Source organism: Hyposmocoma kahamanoa, unplaced genomic scaffold (assembly GCF_003589595.1).
Source record: "Hyposmocoma kahamanoa isolate Upper Pololo Valley unplaced genomic scaffold, ASM358959v1 102, whole genome shotgun sequence".
Lineage (NCBI taxonomy): Eukaryota > Metazoa > Arthropoda > Insecta > Lepidoptera > Cosmopterigidae > Hyposmocoma > Hyposmocoma kahamanoa.
Genome location: NW_020653337.1, coordinates 2,113,270 through 2,135,566, shown reverse-complemented (window position 1 = coordinate 2,135,566; position 22,297 = coordinate 2,113,270). Strand labels below are relative to the sequence as shown.

Below are 22,297 nucleotides of genomic sequence, written 5' to 3'. Positions count from 1 at the left end.
AAAAATTCCTGAGGTCCGCTGGTTCGTTCCGTGGCTTAGTTGGAAGTTGGTTGGCCACGTCGGTTCGAATCCGGCCGAATCTTAGGATTTTTTTTAAATGTTCGATCTTTGTATTAATAATTATAAGCAACTAAACTTTAGTTGTATGTAACAGGTATTCATAGGCACAGACACGGGGCGCGTGGCACCGCACATGTTCTACCAGGCGTGCCGAGTGTCGGGGAAGAACTCGACGCCGTGCAAGGAGCGGAAGGAAGATGGCACTGTCATCATCGAGATCGATCTAGAACCCGCCAAGAACTGGCAGGTTACTTGCGACTGCGTTGGAATACTTAAGGTTAGCTACAGCGTTGATTTTTTTTATGTTACGAAGTGACCGTGCGCCTGGTGGTAAGCGACACGCCTGTCCACGACAGTTGCAGCGTTACTCAGAGCTTGAAATCGCGAAGATGACTGCGCCCTTCACCCTGAGACGTAAGTTGACAAGTCCCATGTGCCTGCAATTTCACTAGCAACTTCACCCTCCAGGACCGGAACACAGTAAACAGTAAACATTACTGCTTGGCGGGAGAAATAGGTAATGTGGCAATACTACCCTGGACGCACTCTTTCACAAGAAGCTCTATTGCTACTAGATGTTGATTGTAGTGGCGGATTTGCCCTTAGGCCCGGTAGGCCCGGACCTAGGGCGGCCAGTCGTGGCTAAAAATTCACTGATGACAAGAAATAACTCAAAGTGCCTAAATATTCTAAAGGCTCACGCACATTATGGCGGGCCGCACTGCACCGCATAGTCTAACAATAATCTTCCTAAATCACTTTCGTACAGAATATAGATATGTTATATATCTATAATGTAATGTATAATCACTACATCGCTACATATTATCACTACCGCGTCTGTCTGTCTGAATCCGATAAACTCAAAAAGTACTGAATGGATTTTCATGCGGTTTCCACCAATAGACAGAGTGATTCATGAGAAAGGTGTAAGTGTATAATTTATTTAGGTTTTGTGTAAGTTGGCTGAAAATGTCGAAAAAAAAAATCATGCCGGCTGGGCGTTTTACTGGCATGCGCCCCGTAAACTAACAGAGATAATATCAAATCAATGTTCTAGAAAAACATTAAAGTTATCAAAAATAATAAATAGTAAATTTCTAAATCGATTACTATAAAAGTTGGCAATACATTAATTATGTAGTCTATCAGTATATGACGAGTGCTGAGAAAGGGGCGGCTGGTATTGACTACATAGCCTGGGGCCTAAGGCGGCCCAGACTGCAAATCCACCACTGGTTGATTTTATAGAGAGGTGCGCACACACAGCCAAATAATAACACCAGAAAAGTATGCAAAACTCAAACTAGGATGATCCCTGTGACACTGGATTGTTACATTTTGGTTGTACCTACAGGTTGTAAACATAATATGAAAAAATTAAAACGTTCATCACAGTAATATTAAAATAACCTTTTCATCACACTTGCACGTAAATAGAATGATTGCATGCAGGCTAACTTGTCTATATCGACACCTCCTACGTAGAGTATCGTATGTCGAAATTGCCAAGTTTACAGGGAAGCATTTTGAAGTTCTGAATTCACTGAAATGAGCATAACACGACAAAGCTAATCTAATAGATCATTTAACCGATATGTAGGGTTTTACAATACTCTGTGTGAGTAACCGTTTGCCGAATAAAACTGAAAAATGCTAACATCACCTGTTATGCTCCTTTCAGTGGATTCAAAACTTTAAAACACTTCCCTGTAAACTTGGCAATTTCGACATACGATATTTTACGTAGGAGGGGTGGATGTGTTCCAAATACCAAACCCTCGGGCCTTTTTTCTTCTCATTACACGACTATGGTTGTAATCAGAAGAAAAAAGGCCCGATGGTTTTATTTGAGGCATAATATTCCAGTTAACCTGCATGCAAGCATACTATTTACGTGCAAGTGTGATGAAAAACATTCTATTCTCTCTTTGTTTGTTTTTACTGAAGTTCCGATCACCGATGATAACACAAACCAATGTTCATGTAACTATTGTTTAAATACACAATTTACCTGTAAATAAAGCCCGGTTGTGCTTGGACATAAAAAAGATTCATAAAGTCGTCGAAGTCTCCTTTTACAAATATAGGTATTTCGCTAGTACAATAAGCGCACAAATTTACGTATACGCACACAAATTAATTGTACTCACTCCATATAATTTACGAGTATAATTAAAATATGCTAAAAGTATATTTGCAAAAGCAATAAATTGTTGCGCTTTGTTATCTCAGGTCAATGCTTTGCAAGATAAAAATAAATACAATATAAACACACGTGACTGACGTGAATAAGATCTTATCTTATTCACGATTTGGCACCACGTCTATTATGTAATTAGCGAATTTGAAATACTGCGTTTTGCGTCAATAGTATTCATTAATGGGTTTTTTAAACGAAAAGTTAACAAGCACACACGGACGCGAACGCACATGTCCATTAATACGTAAATGGGTGGTAAGTGAAGTATGTATTTCAAACGACGCCCCGTTAGTGTGTCAGGTAACGTAACACACACACTCACACACGCACACGCGCGCACGCACAAACGCGAACGCACCCGCACATTAATACGCAAATAGGCGGTAAGTAAAGTATGTATTTCAAATGTAAACGACGCCCGTTAATGTATCAGGAGCGCAACGTGGACGTAGAGCATCGGTTCGGCGAGACGTTAGGCGGGGGCGGAGGCCCGGGAGCTCACGTGTCGCGCGGTAAGAAGAAGTCCACGCGCTGCCGCATGGTGTTTCGCACCGACATCGTCAACGCCGCCGGGCAGCCCGAGACGCTGCAAGTGTGCTCCACGCAAATTATTTGCAGTAAGTATCTTGTCATTCGTCGTCTTTTATTTGTTCTATTTTGGCGGTGAAATATGTAGTATATTTACCCGGTAATTTACCGAGGCCTTCACATAAATTCGAATATTTGTGTGAAGGCCTGTTTATTGCATTTATTCTATTCACTAGCCCTAAAACAATACAACCTTCCTTTAACGATGAGGTTAACCAACAGGGAAGCCTGTACCTCCTTGCTCACTCCAGATGCTTTGAAAAATACAAAAATACCTTCTTAAATAAATATACTAAAATATACATGTTTTATGTCATTATTTTTTACACTAGCCACATTTAGCAATAAATAGCAGAAGAAAACTCGTTAATGCTCTGGCCACTCAGAGGCTAAATGTGTCAGGGCTCATATGAACATTACATAAATTCCCGTGCCCGGAACCGGCTTCATTCTTGTATTTAAATTCATCTTAAATACTGTAAAAAAAGTTCGACTACTTTTCTATACCTCCAATGAACACTACTACCCGTTTTGTTCTTATTTTATTTTTGTTTCTTTTTAACAAAATTTTGGGAGCATAATATTAGTAAATAAATATGACTGTTTACAAAAGTAACAGAAAATGGCCAAGAAATAAAATTGGCGTAGTTGTTCATTGGAGGTATCGTTTTGTGGTACTACTCTGAAGCACTTGAATACATAGTCGTGAAATAAATTTAAAAAATAGTATGATACGTTTTAGAATTTAGACCTGAGTCGATCAATCAAATCCTAATTACCCGGACCGATCATGACCCATGCGTAATGTGACCGGGTCAAATGTTCGATGCTTTAACCCAAAGCGGTCCCCCAATGGGCGCTGGAGAGTCCTAGGTAGGGGCCTCGGAAGCATTTGAAAAAAAAAACCTGAATTATATATATAAACTACACTACTAATTTTTTTCCTTGTGATTTTTTGTGTTAAGTTAATATAGAAAATACTTGTTTTCAATTCTTTTTTTTACGGCGGTCGGCGTTGAAATTTGTTTATCTTGCCTAAGAGGGTGGTGAGTCTAAAGTTCGGGAACCTATGCTTTAACCGGTCTTTCGTCGCTCACGAACACGAATGTTCTATCGAGCAAATGTTCGACTCTATCAAAATATTTTTATTATTATACTTAATATTATTTTTTTATTTTTAATATTTTATATTCATTTTGAATTATTGTTATAATATATCGTACACTTATATAGTAATCTATAAATTATTATGATACTTAAATTGTTCTCCCTTTCCTTTTATTTTATTTTTATTTGTATGTTGATATACCCACATTCGTGCGATATCGACCAAGGTTGCCAACTGAAAATCAGCGCGGGGTATACTTTGCCCTGCAAATGCTGAGGTGGTGACCTATTCGACGGGGCATGCATACAACGTTTATTGTTTTTTGTCAATCCTGATTTTTACTCTGTTTCTTTTTTATATTTTTTATTTTTTTGTTTCATGTTTTTTTAACTGTTTACTTTTTTATGTATTTGCCTTCGTCGAATAAATGATTTTCTATTCTATTCTATTATTCTATTCAAAAAAGTGTAAAGATTGAGATGGTGAAAGAAGACGTGGACTTAACGTGAGAACGCACGCGATAACACAATACAATAATTTCAGTTGCAGTCAGGTAACAAAAGTTGGGCGTAAATGTGCAATTTCACAGCAGTTTGACTTTTCGATACCTAAAACCTCTTCCGTTTTATTAAGGCTTCTTAAAAAAATAAATTGATTTATTTTTCAGCGCAACCTCCTGGCGTGCCCGAGGTATGCCGCAAGTCCCTGGTGTCATCTCCGGCCACGGGCGGCCTGGAGCTCTACCTGCTGGGAAAGAACTTCCTCAAGGAGACCCGCGTGGTCTTCTGCCAGCACGAGGACAGTCATCCACCCTGGGAGGAGGAAGTTGTACCGGATAAGGAATTTTTGCAACAGGTAAGTGTGTTTTCTTTTTTATTCTACAGTTTAGTGCGTACAAAAAACATTACGTCCCTGTATTATATTGTTAAAAGTGTCGCTCTGAAAAACCTCTAATTCCTCGTCTTAACTATGGTTATTTATGTAACACATACATAATGACAAATGTGCAAAAGTCAAAGTCAAAGTCAAAGATAATTTATTCCATAGGTAAAATAAATTTACACTTGAAAACGTCACATTTAAACTTAAGCTACTGCTCGTTCACTACGCTGACCTCCCTGAGAAGAACGAGCAAGAAACTCTAGGGATTGCTCTTTTCAAATAAACTTAAATGCTATGGAATACATTTTGAATCAAATTTGTGTGGATTCTGGAGCCATGTCGTCTTTCCATACATCTTTATCTAACACGTAGTCTTCAATTTTGTAATATGCTTTTTCGATCAAAATATTTTTAATGTACTTTTTAAACTTAGGAAATGATAAACTTAATATATGCTCCGGAATCTTATTGTAAAAACGTATACAGTTCCCCATAAAAGAGTTGTTTACCATGGTTAAACGAAATGTTTTGTTCAAAATGTTTTCTTGCTTTTTAACCCCTGACGCACAAAGAAAGCTGTGTGGGGCGACCTTAATGCTCGAGTAGCTTGCAGCCTGGTTTTCATGGTGTCGCCATCATTGAGGGTTCGATCGCCGGCGAGGTTTTTTTTAGTAATATCAAGTGACAGGACGAACAAGTGGTGCGCCTGAAGGTAATCTACACCCTGTCCATAACAGTTGCAGTGCCATTCAGAGGCTTTAATTCGCAAAGATCTGAGGGGCACTGCCACCGCGCCTGTCACCCTGAGACATAAGTTGGCAAGTCCCATGTGCCTGTAATTTCACCGGCATCCATACCCTTCTAAACCGGAACGCAGTAATGCTAACATTACTGCTTGGCGGCAGAAATAGGTAAGGTGGCAGTACTTCCAAGAAAACTAACTTTTCCCTTTAAAATAACAAAGTAGATAGAGAATAATGTCATCATTTTTAATTTCAAATTTTTTTTCCAGACGCATCTGGTCTGCTGTGTCCCGCCGTATGTTCGTACTGATATCACGGACCCGGTGACAGTGCAGCTGTTCGTGCGATCAGGTGGCAAGACTTCGGAGCCACACGTGTTCTACTACACGCCGGCGCGCCTCGATGCCGGTCCACTGCACTGCACGAGGCACCATTCGCAAGGTACCACTACAGTTCGTGTTAGTCGCACTGTGTGCCGCCTGCTCACGGCTTCATGGGACAATGCACGCAGGGTGTATTCGGGACTATAAATCGAAGACATTTTATCGAATATCTCCATCAACGCGTTAAAGCCCAATATAATTGAGGGTCTCTAAACATTATGCCACCAGAGGTCGCCACTTAAGCGAAAAGTCCAAATTAAAAGTGACTTATTCAAAAAGTAATATTTTTTTAAACTAACTAAACAAATAAAAAAGTGACATGAAAAATGTCAAGGAATAATACGATCGTCACTAATATAAACAGTGATCATTAATGAATAAATAAATAAATAGTTGTTAAAAAAAAAGACATAGGTCAGGTTCGTTCCGTAGCTCAGTTGGGAGGGTGTCAGCCTCGGTAAGGTGAAGGCGCTGGTTAGAGTCCAGCCGAAATCGGGTGAATTTTCCTTTTTACGTCCAATCGTTGTATTCATAATTGGACGTAGTTAAGCAAAAAGAAGCTACAAAATTATCAAAAAATGAGTTATGTGTACCAAACGGTTCCTAAAGTCTAACCTCGTAGATCAGCAAAAATTCAACATATAAACATAAATATATATCTCTCTGGAGGTACATGACATTATTCGTTTTTAACTTTTTGTTTAACTACGTCCAATGCTGCCATCTGCCCTCGTAGCATGGCTACGCATGACAGTCGCGACGTGCGCGATAAAATTGAAATAAACGCGCGCTATTGGCTGTCTCAATCAGATCTAATTTAGATAGCCAATAGTGCGCGTTTATTTCAATTTTACTGCGCGCCTCTTCTAACTATCTACTATCATGCATAGCGATACTACGGGGGCTGGTGTGCACAAAACCATGATTACCTCCTACTTCTCTATGCATTAGACCCTACGATTCACATTACAATGGTCCCGATTACACCATGACAATACCGTCGTCATAAAGCACAATAGAATGAATTAAACAAATTACATCCATAAATCTATGTAAATCAGTTCAATTTAGAACACCATGAAGAGTGTTTCAATGTTTAGTTAATTATCTACGTTATTTATATATATGTATTTAAATAAAATCATGCTTTCTTACACTTTGCTTGGGATATTATGTGTGTAGAAAATTGACACTATTTTGGTGTTTCATAATTATGACGAAAAACGCTAATTTGTAAGTTTTATTTTCATTCTTTTTTTTATTTTATAGATTTTATGTTTTGATCAAAATTCGCGTTATTCGTTTCATGTAATCATGTAATGTAATACATAATGTGCTTATGTGATATTAACGTGTTAATAAATAAAAATTATTCAAATATTGCTTTCCGATGTGCTGAAAATTCGTATATATACATTTTTGCTTTCAATGGATATTGTTTAAGGTTTTCGTAATTCATTTTATTTAAATGTTTATTTACTTTATTTTTTACTTGCGTCAGAATGTCGTAATAAGTTATTTATAAAAATAACTACGTGGAATTAATTACGAAAACTTGAATGCGTTAAAATAGTAAATGTTATTTGTTTATTTATGGTTTTGTCGTTGGTTTTCTTAAGTGAAATGTTATGGAACTGTGGAGAAATGACTGATGCGCGACTTGCGTACTCTTTCTTTTTGTCCCTTCTGTTCAAGCTAGGTCTGTCTAGGTAGCGCCCGCCGCCGCCGCCCGCTGCCCGCTGACTGCCACCACGGTACTGACAACCGCACACACACACCCACCCACGCACATACCCTGACACAAGTGTGGAATCGCACACTACCACTCACCCTACCACTTTTTTGGATAGTATTGAAAGCAATATTCTATTTACATATTAATCATTTACTTACTAGGTTCAATAGAATACTTTGCTCAGATTACCCGAGGAAGAAAGTAAAAATTACTATCGAAATTTAATTAAATTATTTTCCTATGTCAAGTACGAAAATAATGTTCAATTTTAACCGACTCACGGACTGACAAAGATTTCGAGCTTGGCCGCATCCCCGAACTCACAACACACCTCACCACAAATTATATTACACTCTCCTGTCGACACCGCAACAATTCAACACCGGATCATTATAGTTGCAGACGTTTCAGAGAAGATACGGATCGGATGACTTGACAATTATTCTGGACTTTCAAATACTGGCACAAAACTGACTGCGCAGAAACACTCCAGCCGACACTCCTTAGGGCCAGGGTACAGACTGCACAGAACCCTCCCCACACGTAGCTAGCCGCGTCCGTGACCGCCGCCCGCGCCCCGCCCGCCCCTCGGCCGCGACGACCTCCATCTTGGGCGCCGCCCCTTCCCGCGCTAACTCCCCTCCCGGTCCGGCCCCCGCCGTAACAGCCGGCGACCAAAGTGGGGGTCGGGGGGGGCGCGGCGGCGGCACGTAGATAGGGGCCGCCGCGCGCGGGCGGCGACGTGACGCGGCCGTGACGCCCGCAGGTGCGGAGGAGGCGCGGCCCGTGCTGCTGTGGGGCGGCGCGGCGCTGATGCCGCCGCCCGCCGCGCCGCGCCGGGCCAGCCTCATCGTGCCCGACGCGCTCAAGAGCGAGCTGCAGGACGAGTCCTCGCAGCACTCGCTGGCGGACGCCGAGGCCTCGTGCGGCGCCGACGGGCCCGAGGCCGCCGGGCCCCCGGGGCTGGCCGAGGACCTCGAGGTCGTGGACCTGCGGCTCAAGGCCGAGCTGCCGCGCGACGCGCCGCCCTTCGCCTTCGACGCCATCAAGCTGTCGCCGCCGGCGCCCGCGCCCGCCGAGTCGCCGCTCGCCTCCTTCACGCAGCAGCTGCAGGCCATCCAGAACCAGGCGCAAACCGACAAGATGGTGGAGACCGTGACGGCCGCCATCTTCAACTCGGCCGACAACGCCGGCCAGATGTACGGCGAGGGCGCCATCGGGCCCATGGACCCGATGCGCCGCCTCATCTCCGCCAAGACGGCCATGAACCTGGAGACGGACATGAAGGCGCTGGACTCGGAGCTGCTGCTGCAGGCCTCGGCGGAGCGGCGGCTGGGCGCCTACGGCCAGCTGCCGGCGCGCGAGGAGCCCTTCAACCCGTTCGGCGCCATGGCCAAGATGGAGCTGGAGCCGGCGCAGATCGAGCGGCGCCTGGCGCGGCAGAGCGCGCACATGGAGGCGCTGGTGGAGGACGCCATGAAGGCCACGGCCGCCATGCTGCCGGCCGACGCCGCCAAGCTGGACGAGCTGGTCAACTCGCGCGTGGACGACCACCTGTCGGGCGCGTCGTCGTCGCCGTCGGCGTCGCACGCCTCCGACGTGCTGCTGAGCCCGGGCGCCGCCGTGGTGACGCGCGGCTCGCCCGCCGCGCTGCTGCCGCCGCTGCCGTCCGCCATGTCGCCCGACGACATCCTCAACCCGCAGGTGTCGCCCAGCATGCTGTGCGACTCCAACCAGCGCCTGGTCATGCCCCCGGGCCCCTCGCAGGAGGAGCTCATGATGATCCCCGAGCTGCCCACGTCGGTGAAGACGCCGCCGGCGGCCGTCAAGTCGATGATCCTCAACGCCGCCGCCGAGATCCTCACGTCGGACACGACCATGAACGCGCTGGTGACGTCGGCCATCAACACGGCCAACATCCTGACGACGGAGAGCGCGGGCGACGACGCGCAGCCGCCGGCCGGCGCCGAGCCCGCCGGCGAGACGCCGCTGGTGGCCATGTCGCAGGCCGTGTCGCAGGCCGTCACGCAGGCCGTGTCCCAGGCCGTGTCCCAGGCGGTGTCGCAGGCCGTCTCGCAGGAGATGACGGCGCCGGTGCAGCGGCTCACCGACATGAGCGACCAGGACCTGCTGTCCTACATCAACCCCAGCACCTTCGACCAGGGTGAGTACACCATGGAAATGTATTACTGAGTTCCTAATTTGGCAGTGCTTTGATTTGTGCAATTTCGGTGAAAGTTTCTGTGATCGCGTATTAAATGCAAAGACTGTCTGTCGCGAACGCGTTCGTAACCGCGCGAGTGCGCCGCGTTGAAGGACTTTAAAGTGGTAGCTTTAACTCGATGTTTGTTAACGATTCTTATATCAACTGCCGCAGTCATGGATCTGTGATGAAAGAAATTAATTCTTTATGTGTTTCTTCCAGTATAAAGTGTGGCCGCGTCGCGTCGCGTGAAAGTCCCCGCAAAAGAAAGTCGCGTAAGAATTGTGGGATGCTTTTTGTTCCGAATCGAACTCATCGAAATGTGACTATTGTAAGCCTATTGGATGCATTTCAAAGTGATGTGTGAAGGGCTCAAACGCAGTTTTTATGGGAATTTTTAATAGATGTTACGTTAGTTTTATTGTTAAACGTAAATACACTATAGGACACCATAATCTCCGTATGTGCGTTGAAAACGAATGCATAATGTTTGTTACGTGTGCTATTAAGGTTTTTATGATTCTCATATTAAGTTTTACTTGTATTTTTGAACGGCAAAAGTATGAAATGTCAATTATGTCAAGTGAGTTCAGTATTACAGGGCCATATATTCATTGTACACAGAATCAGTTGAACTGTATTTTTTTAAAGGATTTAAACATTTTACACATTATATTAAATGCTGTTGAGATGTGCGAGATCGTTCAAGTGTTTTTATTTCGAATTTTATCGTATAAATATTGTAAGGTTAGCGTAGCTTTGTATTTATGCTGTTATTGCTATCGAGTAGATATATGTACATAGATATTATATACTGCGTACATGTTCGAGTACCAGACCATTTATTGGCAAAGTACTTTCACCGCTAATTTAGCCTTTTATACATAGTGACAGGGCTCCGTCGCTCGCTCGCGGTTACGTGTTAAATACCTACCGCTAAGTGTACCGCCGACAGTACAAACGCTCAGTCAAGTATTTCATTTACATTACAATCCTTGTACAACCCCAGCATTCGGTTCCGCACGACTGCACACGACGGGTAACGTTATTTTGCCTCTCTGTGCGCGTGATTAGGTTCCTTTTTCCTCGTGGTGAAAGCCTGGTTTCATTAGTCATATTTGGTAGGCCATTATAACGTAGGTATTTCCGATTTTGTATGAGAGTGATCAGTTATGTAGTAACTATTATGTAATCTGTGACAGTGATCCGAGACAATCAACACACAAATATACACTCTCCGTCACATTTACCGGAACAATAATAAAATTGATAATATATACGACTAAAGTTTATATTTAAATAGTAATTATACATAAAAGATCAATTAAATCAACTCCTTTTAACATCTTAGTTAGTACAACCCTACTTTATTGTAACAAATCGAAATTATACAATGCGTTATGTTCTGATTTTTGTTGCACAACAAAAGCGACTTACATTTTAAAAACTGTAACAGTTTAACATTGATTAAGTTTAATAAATAAAACTTTTTCAACCAAAGTTTATACAAGAACGCAAAAACTTTAAACCACTTGACAAACCTGTGTTAGTAGGAAATCAATAAAAAAGACAGTCGACTAACTTTTTATTTTCAAATTTGGACTTAAAAAGAAAATAATATACTTGGATCACGATATCAGTTGCGATAAATCATACGGCAATTGGGCAGGTGAAACTGATATTGCGATCAAAGTATACACATTGGAGGGTATCAGTTTCCACTACAAACCGATCGCGCGATCAAAGTATACATACCCAATATAAACGGCCAGACTTTTGAAAAGAAAAAAACGTTTCGTGAAAACGGTTTTTGACTAGTGTTCCCGTAAATGTGCCTGTGTGTGTGTATAAACCATTATACAAAGTTACTTGACAAGTTGAAAAAAAATCTAACTTCTATTACCAATCCGCAGCCGCGCGCCCGATCCTTGTTTTAACAGAGGCCCCCAGCTAACATGGACGGCAAATTCAATCTTTGGCATTTTTTATTGCCATGGACTGTTTACGCTTTAGTGCGGTTTGCTTATGACTATTTAGTGAATAAGCCGCTATTTCAAAACCGTCGTACCACGTTGGAATTTAAAATTTTATTTATTTATTGATCAACCGTGTATACAATGCTTTATTAGCGGTGTACATTAGAAAATGTTTAATTTTTTTATAAATTTGAAACTAATTTCACTGCACGGTGTTATAGAAAATCACAAATTCGTTTTTCGACTTTTTAATCTGTAACTGCAGTTGAAATTTAAACCAAATGTTAAAAATCCGATGCCATTATTAAGTCTCATACTTGAGAATACTTTATTCCGATTTCATGGATTAAAAGAGAATATAAAAAAGCAGTCTCCATTAAAATAAAAAAAGAACTGTACATTGTTGGCGCCAATTTTAAATTTTAATAGAATTACAGAACGACATGGAGTAGAACGACTACCTTATGGCAATACAATATTTCCGCCTAGTGTAGGGCCCCGACAATTTTCAAACAGTGGAAATTTAAAAAAAAATTAAATATTCGAAAAATATTCAACGAAGACTCATATTATTGCCTACCTTAAGACATATCTTTTAAAGTTTTATTTATCATGAATTATACAATAAAATTGTATAAGCATTACTAAATGTAATTTTCTAAACCCTTGGCTTATTTTCACACATTCTTTTCTGTCACTCTCATGATAGAGTTCAATATCTTCAACTTTTGACAGATATCATTGTCGAAAATAGAAAAAATAATCACAAAAATATTTTTTAGAGCCATAAAAAAACAAATTCAGTTTTATTGTTTTTGAGTGGCACGCACACCAAGCGTGAAATGCCAAGAAAAAGAAAATCTCATATAACGTTGAAAAACATCAAAAATATTATCTAAACCTTGAAAAACCGAGGCACCTTGACCTACCCAAATTAATGGGAAAAAACTTGGTAATATTGAGCCCAAGTAAACTGAGGGTCGTATTCTAGAACTCTACTCAATGCTCAAGTCAGTATTGGACTGGAAACACAAGCACTGGAAATACGACCCTAACGGCAGGGACTTGAGTATGATTTCGAGTGCTTTAAACCATACTCAAATCCTGACTTGAGCATTGAGTAGAGGTCTAGAATACGACCCTTAAAGTCAATTTTAAGTCCTAATTTTTTCAAGTGCTGGTCACTGGAGATAGTATCATCCAAAATGTTTTTAAAGTAAAACTAGACGCATCTCGAAATCTGAGTGTCACTTCAGCCTACATGCTCTTAATTCCGGAATCCGGAGCTGTTTATTACTACGGGCCTAAGTAATAGATTGTTATTATAAGCTTCACGAGACTTTTCGGGACATAGCTTCTTTTGTTAATCCATGAAATAAACAAATGTATCCGAGTTAACAGTCATTACTTAATGACAAAATGGGAACAACACTTTCAGAAACTATCTTTTGTATTGTTACGTTTATTTTATCTTAATTTGATAAAGTACCACGTTTATTTATGATCTTCACAGGTGAAGTTCGAATTACTGTCCACGTGGAACTTTGTCAAAATAATTTTATCAGTTCCATGTTAAATGCGACAATGTTGCATCTCACGATTAAATTCGTGTGATTCCTTCACTTCTGAATCTTTACGCAAGTTACATTTAGCATTTTAGAAGTTTGGTGTCGTAGGTAGAAATATATTATGATTGTGATAATGTGTGAATGTTATTTCATAGTATATTATTCAACACCCTAGCTAATTCTATATATAAGGAAAACAGTACTGATGTGATGTTAGTAGGTGTCAGGGCCGGCGCCAGGAGAAACTTGGGGCCCCAAATATTTAAAAACTCGCCTCGGATATTTTTGTACCATTTAAGAGTAGGTTCCATTAAGAAGTAAAGCTGTCACTAAATGCAAATAAAAAAATTGGCAAGAAATTAACAGCCGGGTCCCTGTTCTCCATGGCTACGACCCTAAATTTTATATAAATATGTTAATCATATAACTAAAGTTCATTTTTATAGTAAATGAAGTCTAAGCTACATATTTAAATGTGCCATTTACATGTAACCTTAGAGTAAAAGCATATCGAGACAAAAACCATCGGTTGAATTGTTTTGGCCGACAAATATACTATTTCATAAATATATACAACATACAACATTGTGCCTTGAGGAGCCATTTACAAGAACCAATACCACTAAAATATTTAGAGTATTAGAAAAATGTTTACAGTATTGATTCAGGGACCAGATTGAACAATACATATATACAAAATATACTAACATACTTATACATTAAATCATATATACATATTTATACCACCGCCTGATCAAAGAGGGCGCTCATATTCTTCTAAATGATCTTGCTGAGTATTGTATTTTCCACAAAATCGGTAAGCTGCATTTTAACTCAGTTTAGGAGTTCAGAACTATTAACATTAAACAAACGTAATCGATCTGATCACAATCCTACGTAAAACATAGCTTGTAAACATCTTGCACAAATGTAAACACAAAATAACGCAAGGCAAATTAACTGTTGCCACAAACAAAAACTGCTAAATCTGAGCAGTTTAGTCTTCCTTACAAGTCTGGTACACAAATGGCGTTTTTTATCAAGCTAGAAGACAGGTACAGGTGCTACACATGCCGAACTCTGACATGTGATAAAAACATGTCAAATTTTATTTATAAAGTCTTGTCTGTCAATTTTCACGCTTATAATACATATATTATAAGAAAACCGTTAACATTTCATATGATTAGAACTTGACAGATGGAGACTTGAAATTCATATAATTTAGACGAAGTATTCGTCTAAATTATTGGCTTAATATGTTAATTATAAGTTAATTATATTTACCAATTGTATCAATGAATCGCATCACAAAAATAGTTTAGTTATGTTTGTCTTCCAATGTTTTATTTTTGGTGCCTTTGATATCGAAAACCCTGCCTGCTGTGCAGAGTCAAATAGGGTTCTGAAATTAAGTTTAGGGACCTCAAAACTTTGTTCCTGAGTTCGTAAGTGGCTTTAAAACGGGTTTATAAATTGCACTGCAGAGCTGTGATACTTCTAACGCATTCATATATTATTCTATCGGGTTTGAGCATTGTATTTCGTTAAAGAATTTTCCACGACCACGATTTAGAAGAGAAATGTGCGATCTTATGAATCAATGGAATTCTCTCATTGGTCTAATTAAGTTTAGATAAGGCGTCATAAAATAACACGAAAATCATAAATAAAACTGTCGTAAAATATTACACAGCTTATAAAAAACAAAGTTTACACCTCATTAATAATGATTATACTTTAGAAAATGCTCGCTCGAGCCAGATTTCGTTTAATAGACATAAATTTGTTGCATTTCACACAAAGGAGACATGTAATAACGATGACTATCTTAACACATTCTCGAGAAAGCACGGTATCGGAACTATCAATCAGTAAATATTTTAATCTAGTAATGTTATCAACGACAGTCCTTATTGACTAAGTACGATTAATTAAATTAAAAAAGAATAGTAGTTTTTTTCACCGTTTGGCTTAAAAAAAACCGACCAAGAAACATCGCCTGGGATAATAAATTAAATCGGTAACTGACCAAAATACGAACATAACCAACGAAGTTGTCAACAGTGACTGGCGCAATTATTGAATTTATTTATATTATATTTCTCGTAATATTTTTGTAAGCAGTATATGTATAATGAACAGTGTCGTAGCAAAAATTTATTAGAGAAATTTTTCACGTCAAAAATATTAGTTATTTTCTGGTGCACAAAATTAAAACTCGCCCAGGGCGCTTATAATCCTGGCTACTTTACTGTAAAATGTATGTACTGCTATGTTAGGAGCCATTTTGGCATAACTTAATTATAAAAATTGTGTCTGTTACGCAGTCTCAGTTTAAATTTGACATATATGTAATTTCCTTATATTTTATAGTCACGTTTGTCCTTCAAGTTGTTAAATCTCTCTGCGGTCATTATCCCACTACGGATGACCTAAGCGGGCCTGTCTTTTCGTTGCCAGACTTCGAGAGCAAAGCCCCAGATTTGACCTGTCAAAGAGTGAAAATTGTTTCGATATTGTTTGAAAATATAAGGAATTATATGTATGTCACGAAGGATGTTTTGTGTGGGCCGTCTCCGTTATTATATTATGTATTATTATTTATATAATTATGTATTATTGTAGCGAATTGACGTAAGCTATGTATAGTATAGATCTCTAGTCGGTCTGACCTTTCAATGCAACTTGCCGAACGGTTATGATTATGAACACTGTATGTTATTTGTTTTGATGTAATTAATTAAATGTTATAAAAAATATAAGTTTTTTATTTATCCTTTGCAAGGGCGATGGACAATTAATTACCATAAGGTAGACAAGACCTTCCTACTACCTTCACGTTCCTTCCATTTGATGGAGGTCTTCATAGTAGACGTAGAAATGAGACTCAAACCCCCGATAATCTAAATTAGATCTGATTGAGACAGCCAATAGCGCGCGCTTGTTTCAATTTTATCGCGCGCGTCGCGACTATCGTGTGTAGCCATGCTACGGGGGCTGTGACTGTTATATTATCGTCAGCGTACAATTTATATGGCCATTAATGACTTCTTGCACTAAGCCGAAGTTATAATATAAACAGAACAAATGTGAGGAAAAGTACCAGTAGTTCTGTAAACAGAACCAATGGGAGTGAAAACGCTCAGTAGTTCTGTGAAGAAAACTGTCTATTTATTAACAGACCAATTCCCGGTAGGACCATTTTGAGAAACGAAACTTTTCTAAACAGATTCGAAGGGTCTACTCTCGTTCTTTATTACTTGACGAATTCGAAAGACTATGTCAAGTTCTAAGCTTCATTATTATACAACTAACAGCGCGACACCTCCTACGTAAAGTATCGTATGTCGAAATTGCCAAGTTTACAGGGGAGCGTTTTAAAGTTCTCCGTTTTGTTTGGCAAAACCTCATTACTGACATAGAGTGATCATCTAACCGATATCTAGGATTTTACAATACTCTATGCGAGTAACAAGCTTTGCCGAATAAAACTGAGAAATGCTAAAGTCACGTGTTATGCTCATTGCAGTGAATTGAGAAATTTAAAACGCTTCCCTGTAAACTTGGCAATTTCGACATACGATACTTTACGTAGGAGGGGTCGAGCGGCAGTATTGTAACATAATGCTCAAAATCCAATCATTATAGGCGAATGGTTCCGGTGAGTTGTTTAAAATTATAACATTTTGCTTCAATTTGCTTGCTGCTTGTGCGCGTTCCCATTAGGTCGTGACGACAGATAGTCATACAGTTTAAGTGTCGTGATTTGTATATTTAAATAAAATTGTTCACACATAGAACAACACGATTACTCAACTGTCGTTCACAACTTTTTTGACGTTACGACGCCAGACAGACGACATAGCTAGAACGACAGTCGTCACACGATAAATACGATAAAACATCACGATAAAAATATGACGACAGATAATCGCATCTTTAAACGAGTCTGTCGTGCAAACGACAAGGCGGCTGCCGTGAATCGACAAATTGTCGTCACGATCTAGTGGGAACAGCTAGGCACGACAGTCGTTTAGCGGTAAACGTCCACGACAGTCACGACAGATAGTCGTGATATGTGAACAGACTAGCCGCGACAGTCGCCCAACGATAAATAAAACATTACGACATAATAAGAACGTGCCCTTACTCGTAGTACAGGGAATGCCCTAGTTTGAAACCAGGCGCTTGGTTTGGTTATCCGGTATATCATTATTGGAAATGAAACCATTTTTTCGGATCTAAAATCACGTGTAATTGTTTTTTCAAACAACCATGGTTTTGAGCTATTTACAGGTTCCATGGTCACGCCTGACTGATTATTATTATTTCGACAAAATATTCAACAATAGAAATAAAATGTAAATTACTTATAAATTACTATCTACGACCTTGAACTTCCACTGCACCATTCCGTTGCACCCTGTATATTGTAGTTGTAGTAGTTGAGTCTCAATCGCATGTCAGGGGAATGGCAGTGATGTAACTTATTCATTCAATTACTACCGATCACTTATAAATGTGCACAATCCTACACAATTTTTCGTACATAATTATTCAACATAAGTAAATAGCAATTGTAGTGTTGTGTAAGCAATCGCAAGATTCAATCGCATTTCACGAACGCGCGTTTGCATCTGCTAAAAGTCTTCGTGTGTAACCACTCTTATAGTAGACTGTTTTGTATAGGGGTGCATTTAAACCGTAGTATAAGTGTTATTTTCCCGTCTATATCAATTTTTTTTATTTTCTGGCGACATATTCGTATTGAATGATTTAATTTTGGTGTAGTGTAATGGTAAGTGCACATAATATGTTATAAAAGCACGCTTGATTAAAAGCACGCACCAAACGTAAACGTTTCTATCGCTCGCATGATACTTATACAAACCAAGATTTTAGTCCACGTGGTGCGTAGCTTTAAAATAAAATACTGGTTGACTATGGATAAAGACAGCCCCGAAACATATCAACAAGTGATTTTGGCCAATGGTTAAAATTAAAACTATCATTATTTATATGTGAACGGCCAAAAAATAAAGGTTTGACCTACCAATAAATGGACGTCGGGTTCGCGCTAAGTGTCCACACTTGTAGGGCGTTAAAATCGCATACAGAGCGTTGTTCGAGTAACAGCGCGGTTGCCAATCATGCAGTACCAATATATGCAGTACAAATAATAACTTGTAAAAATTACTGTAGTAAAGTGTGAAAACAGGATTTTGTATCATATTTTCACTAAACAAATATATTGTGTTATCATAGTTGTCATTTAAAAGTGTTATTTTGTATAGTTTGATAGTATTTAATTTATATATAACTGAATTGTAAATATTAGGGGTTAAAGTATGAAATTGCCGTTTCGCACTGAAAAATTAAAACAATTTTTTTAAGATTAAATATATTTGTTTAATCAAAGTTTTTTCCCTTGTTGTCTATACATTTCTGCCATGTAATCGGAAGGTCATTTAAACCTTTGCGATAGAAGTCTGGAGACCTGGACTCCACAGCTGTGTGAAGGGATTTTTGTACTGCTTCCTGGGAATTTTATTTCCATACAAAAAAAAATCAAATTGCGGGAAAAAATGGTAGTGGGTCGGGGCGAGGTCCGACGAATATGTAGGATGATGGATAATTTATATCTGCAGGTCTTGTAGTAGCAAAACTGTTTCTCAAGCAGTGTGAGGTGTTGCGTTATCATAGAGCAATAACGGTGAAGCTGTTTTGCTGCGAGTTCCGTCGTCATTATTCAAACGCCATATGTCATATTGTGGGTATGCTAACATTAAACCATGACGTTTCGTGGTAGTTTGATACGGATCGGCTTCCATCATTACCTTCAATTCAACGTTATTTACGTTTGTGACTGGTCTTCCTCGTGGTTCTTTCTTCAAGTCGTAATTTGCCGTATTGCCGGCGTTTGCCGTATTTGCGTATGCCGTATCCTCTCCAAATACAGCATTGACAGTTTCTGCTACGTTAACTCCATGTGGAAATTCGTATTCGAAAATTAGGTACTCAGATTTTCGCTGTATCTGTCTTCACGTTAAAAGCTGAATGTAAAAACAATTGAAAGTCGAACAATCAAATATCATGTTTTTTAAGTTAAGCATGTTTTACTTTTCGTGTGAAAAACGTTGCACTCTGAAATCGGACACCATACAGGTTTAATTTTAATTTAAAGTGGCCAGTAAAATAAATCGGCAATTTCATATTTAAACCCCTATTATAAATTACAAAAGCACACGAAATAATGAAATAGCTAACTGTCCTTTTTCTACTCATTGCATGCGCAAAAGATGGAAAGAGACCCATTACGTCAGTTTCAAGAAGCTTATATAAACTTATTGGTCATTTTCAATTGTTCGAACCACAAGCGATTGAAATATTTAGAACAAAGAAACTGTAGAGTTGCTTTGATTTTAATCCTATTTTTAAAATGATTTTTTTATTAAACTTTAGCAATAACTAACAAAATATTGTTGTACTCGTTTTACGGCATGGGATTACCTATCAGAAGTCAGAAAATACATTTTCCCGAAATAACATTACCTCGAATTTTCATAATTTGTTTTTACGAAGATTACAAAACAAAAGCTAATTTTGTCTATGTAAAAAGCATCAAAATTACTCGAAAGCGTAACGGTTTTGTTATAAACCGGAATTACAGATCTTTGAGTTTACGTTTAGATAGAATATCGGTACATTTCTTATAGTACACGCTTATTTTCACATTTGTAGTAATAATTGTATGTATGTATCTGCCCAACATACAAAGCAAATTTTATGCAGTACTGCAATGACGTTACAATTTAAATTAAATATTTTAGTTTTTATATTTCGTTACATGTCACTACGTTTGTATAGGTTAACCTCGGACATTTTTTTCGTGGTTTTTCTATTAGACCCGATGTCCATTTGTTGGTAGGTCAATGGGTATGTACAACTTAATTTTCATATAGCCTCTAATAGCTGTACACCAACTTACACTCGAAATATACATATGAGGCTTTTGCCGTGTGTGTGATGAAGTTGCTGAGTATTACGCGAGATAAACAAAGCGTTTTGCGTTTTGTGTCACCGGAAGAGAAGCGGGAAAACTGTCTTGCTAGACCAAATGGTTTAAAAATTTACTATTAAATAAGGTCATACAAAAAACATACGACTCACGTAAGGATATTGTCTAAATTAATATTGTACTATGTTGTTACGCGACAGGATGTGCTATATCCGATCATATAAAACCCTGAAAACAAGGTAAAGTTGAAGTCTAAAACAAATTAACTGCCTCTGTGGCCGAACGGTTACCATGCCGGACTGCCACGCAGAGGTCCCAGGTTCGATTCCCGGGCCGGGAGAAATATTTGTATGGCCTACATTTGGACTTATCCGTAAAACAAAGATCTATGTGCAAGACTACTTGTTCTCAGGAAATAGTACATTTCGTTCGTTCTTCTTCGTTGTGGACGTCAGATCGACTGTTGTTCGATTTTATATTTCCGAAACGAAATAAGATATATAAAGTCTCAAAACACATTTACATAGGCTTTATTTTGAATAACGAAATTATTCTCGTAATGTACTTATTCTCTTTTCGCTATTTAACCACATCGGGCTCCATTCTTCGGATGAGTCGATTTATTGATCTCGTAAGTTTGCCTGCCTGCCTGCTAAAATTTGGTCGGTTTAATGGCACGCCATGCCCCCGCTGCCCCGTCAGTCGCCATCGGGCGCTTGTCGGCGTCGGATCTTTGTCAAATTTTCTCCGCTATTCCTATTGTATTATTTTAATCAATAAATAAAATAATTGTTTCGCCTTTCTACCTGCACACGCGAGGACCTGTACAACTCACAAATATAAACCTCAGAGTCGACACGCCAAGAAGAAGAAATACTTGTTGTACGAAGTTAAGAAAAACCATAAGTAGCGGCATTGCACTTCAATATATTTTATAATAATAATTCAATTAAATTGATCCTATTTATACATAAATACACAATAGTATATGAGCATATAGTCCATTATCTATTACTCTAGCCCCACCAAACTTACAACGCAACAAATGCCAATTCTATGCGTTTCTCTAAGTTTAATTTGACCTAACAACTTTTAGATAGCTAGTCTGCTGAGACCTGTGAATGGAGCGTTCAACACGCTTTCTTGATCGACAGAGAAGAACAGAGTTAGGGTCAATTCACACCCATTCGATGACAGAAATGGTATTGTTTATAAATACATATTCGAGAAGAAAAGCTCTTTTTACTCATACGTTTCATCATAAAATCCAAATCAGAAACAACCCAGCTATAAATATAGTCACAGGCACACGCCGCAGTGCGTATGACGTACGTCATAAAGCAACCGTGACGTCATTCGAGTAGCACATAAACTGAGAATAATAGAAAGATATAGAATTACGCAAAGATATGAAAGAAAAGAGTTCCGAAAGTATACCACATCTTTCATGCTCTGTTTCCCTCGGTCAAGTCGTACTATGTGTGTACGCGCCATGATTAGTCGGTCTATAGAGAAAAGTACAAATTTACCAAGATATCTGTGAGAGTCCTATATTCGATATTGCTAACCGCAGTAAATGACGATTTACTGCACAATATCCTATATGATAGCGTTGACCGTCAGGATGGCTGGACGCCTGTTGCGTCTGGCACTGAGTGTATATTCAAGAATATACACTCTACTAAACAAACTATATACTTATTTACTCCTTTTTCTAAATAATTACTACCCTTGATATATTGTGACAAATTTAGAAAAATAATTGACCAGCCATTCTTATATCAGGATGGTTGGTCGCCACTTTGTTCAGCATGAAGGGAGCAGATT

The 22,297-nt window shown here is 39.3% G+C and overlaps 2 protein-coding genes across 2 annotated transcripts in view; both read left to right on the top strand.

Moving 5' to 3' along the window:
- Positions 1-22,297, top strand: part of LOC113232800 — a 247,124-nt gene that overhangs the window by 124,610 nt on the left and 100,217 nt on the right. The gene's annotated exons all lie outside the window — the stretch shown is intronic.
- Positions 46-10,265, top strand: LOC113235109. Its single transcript, XM_026470687.1, has 6 exons — positions 46-337; positions 2,697-2,880; positions 4,627-4,814; positions 5,854-6,025; positions 8,469-9,866; positions 10,128-10,265. Exons 1-6 carry the CDS (start codon positions 194-196, stop codon positions 10,130-10,132), a joined length of 2,091 nt encoding a protein of 696 aa, XP_026326472.1. The 5' UTR covers positions 46-193; the 3' UTR covers positions 10,133-10,265.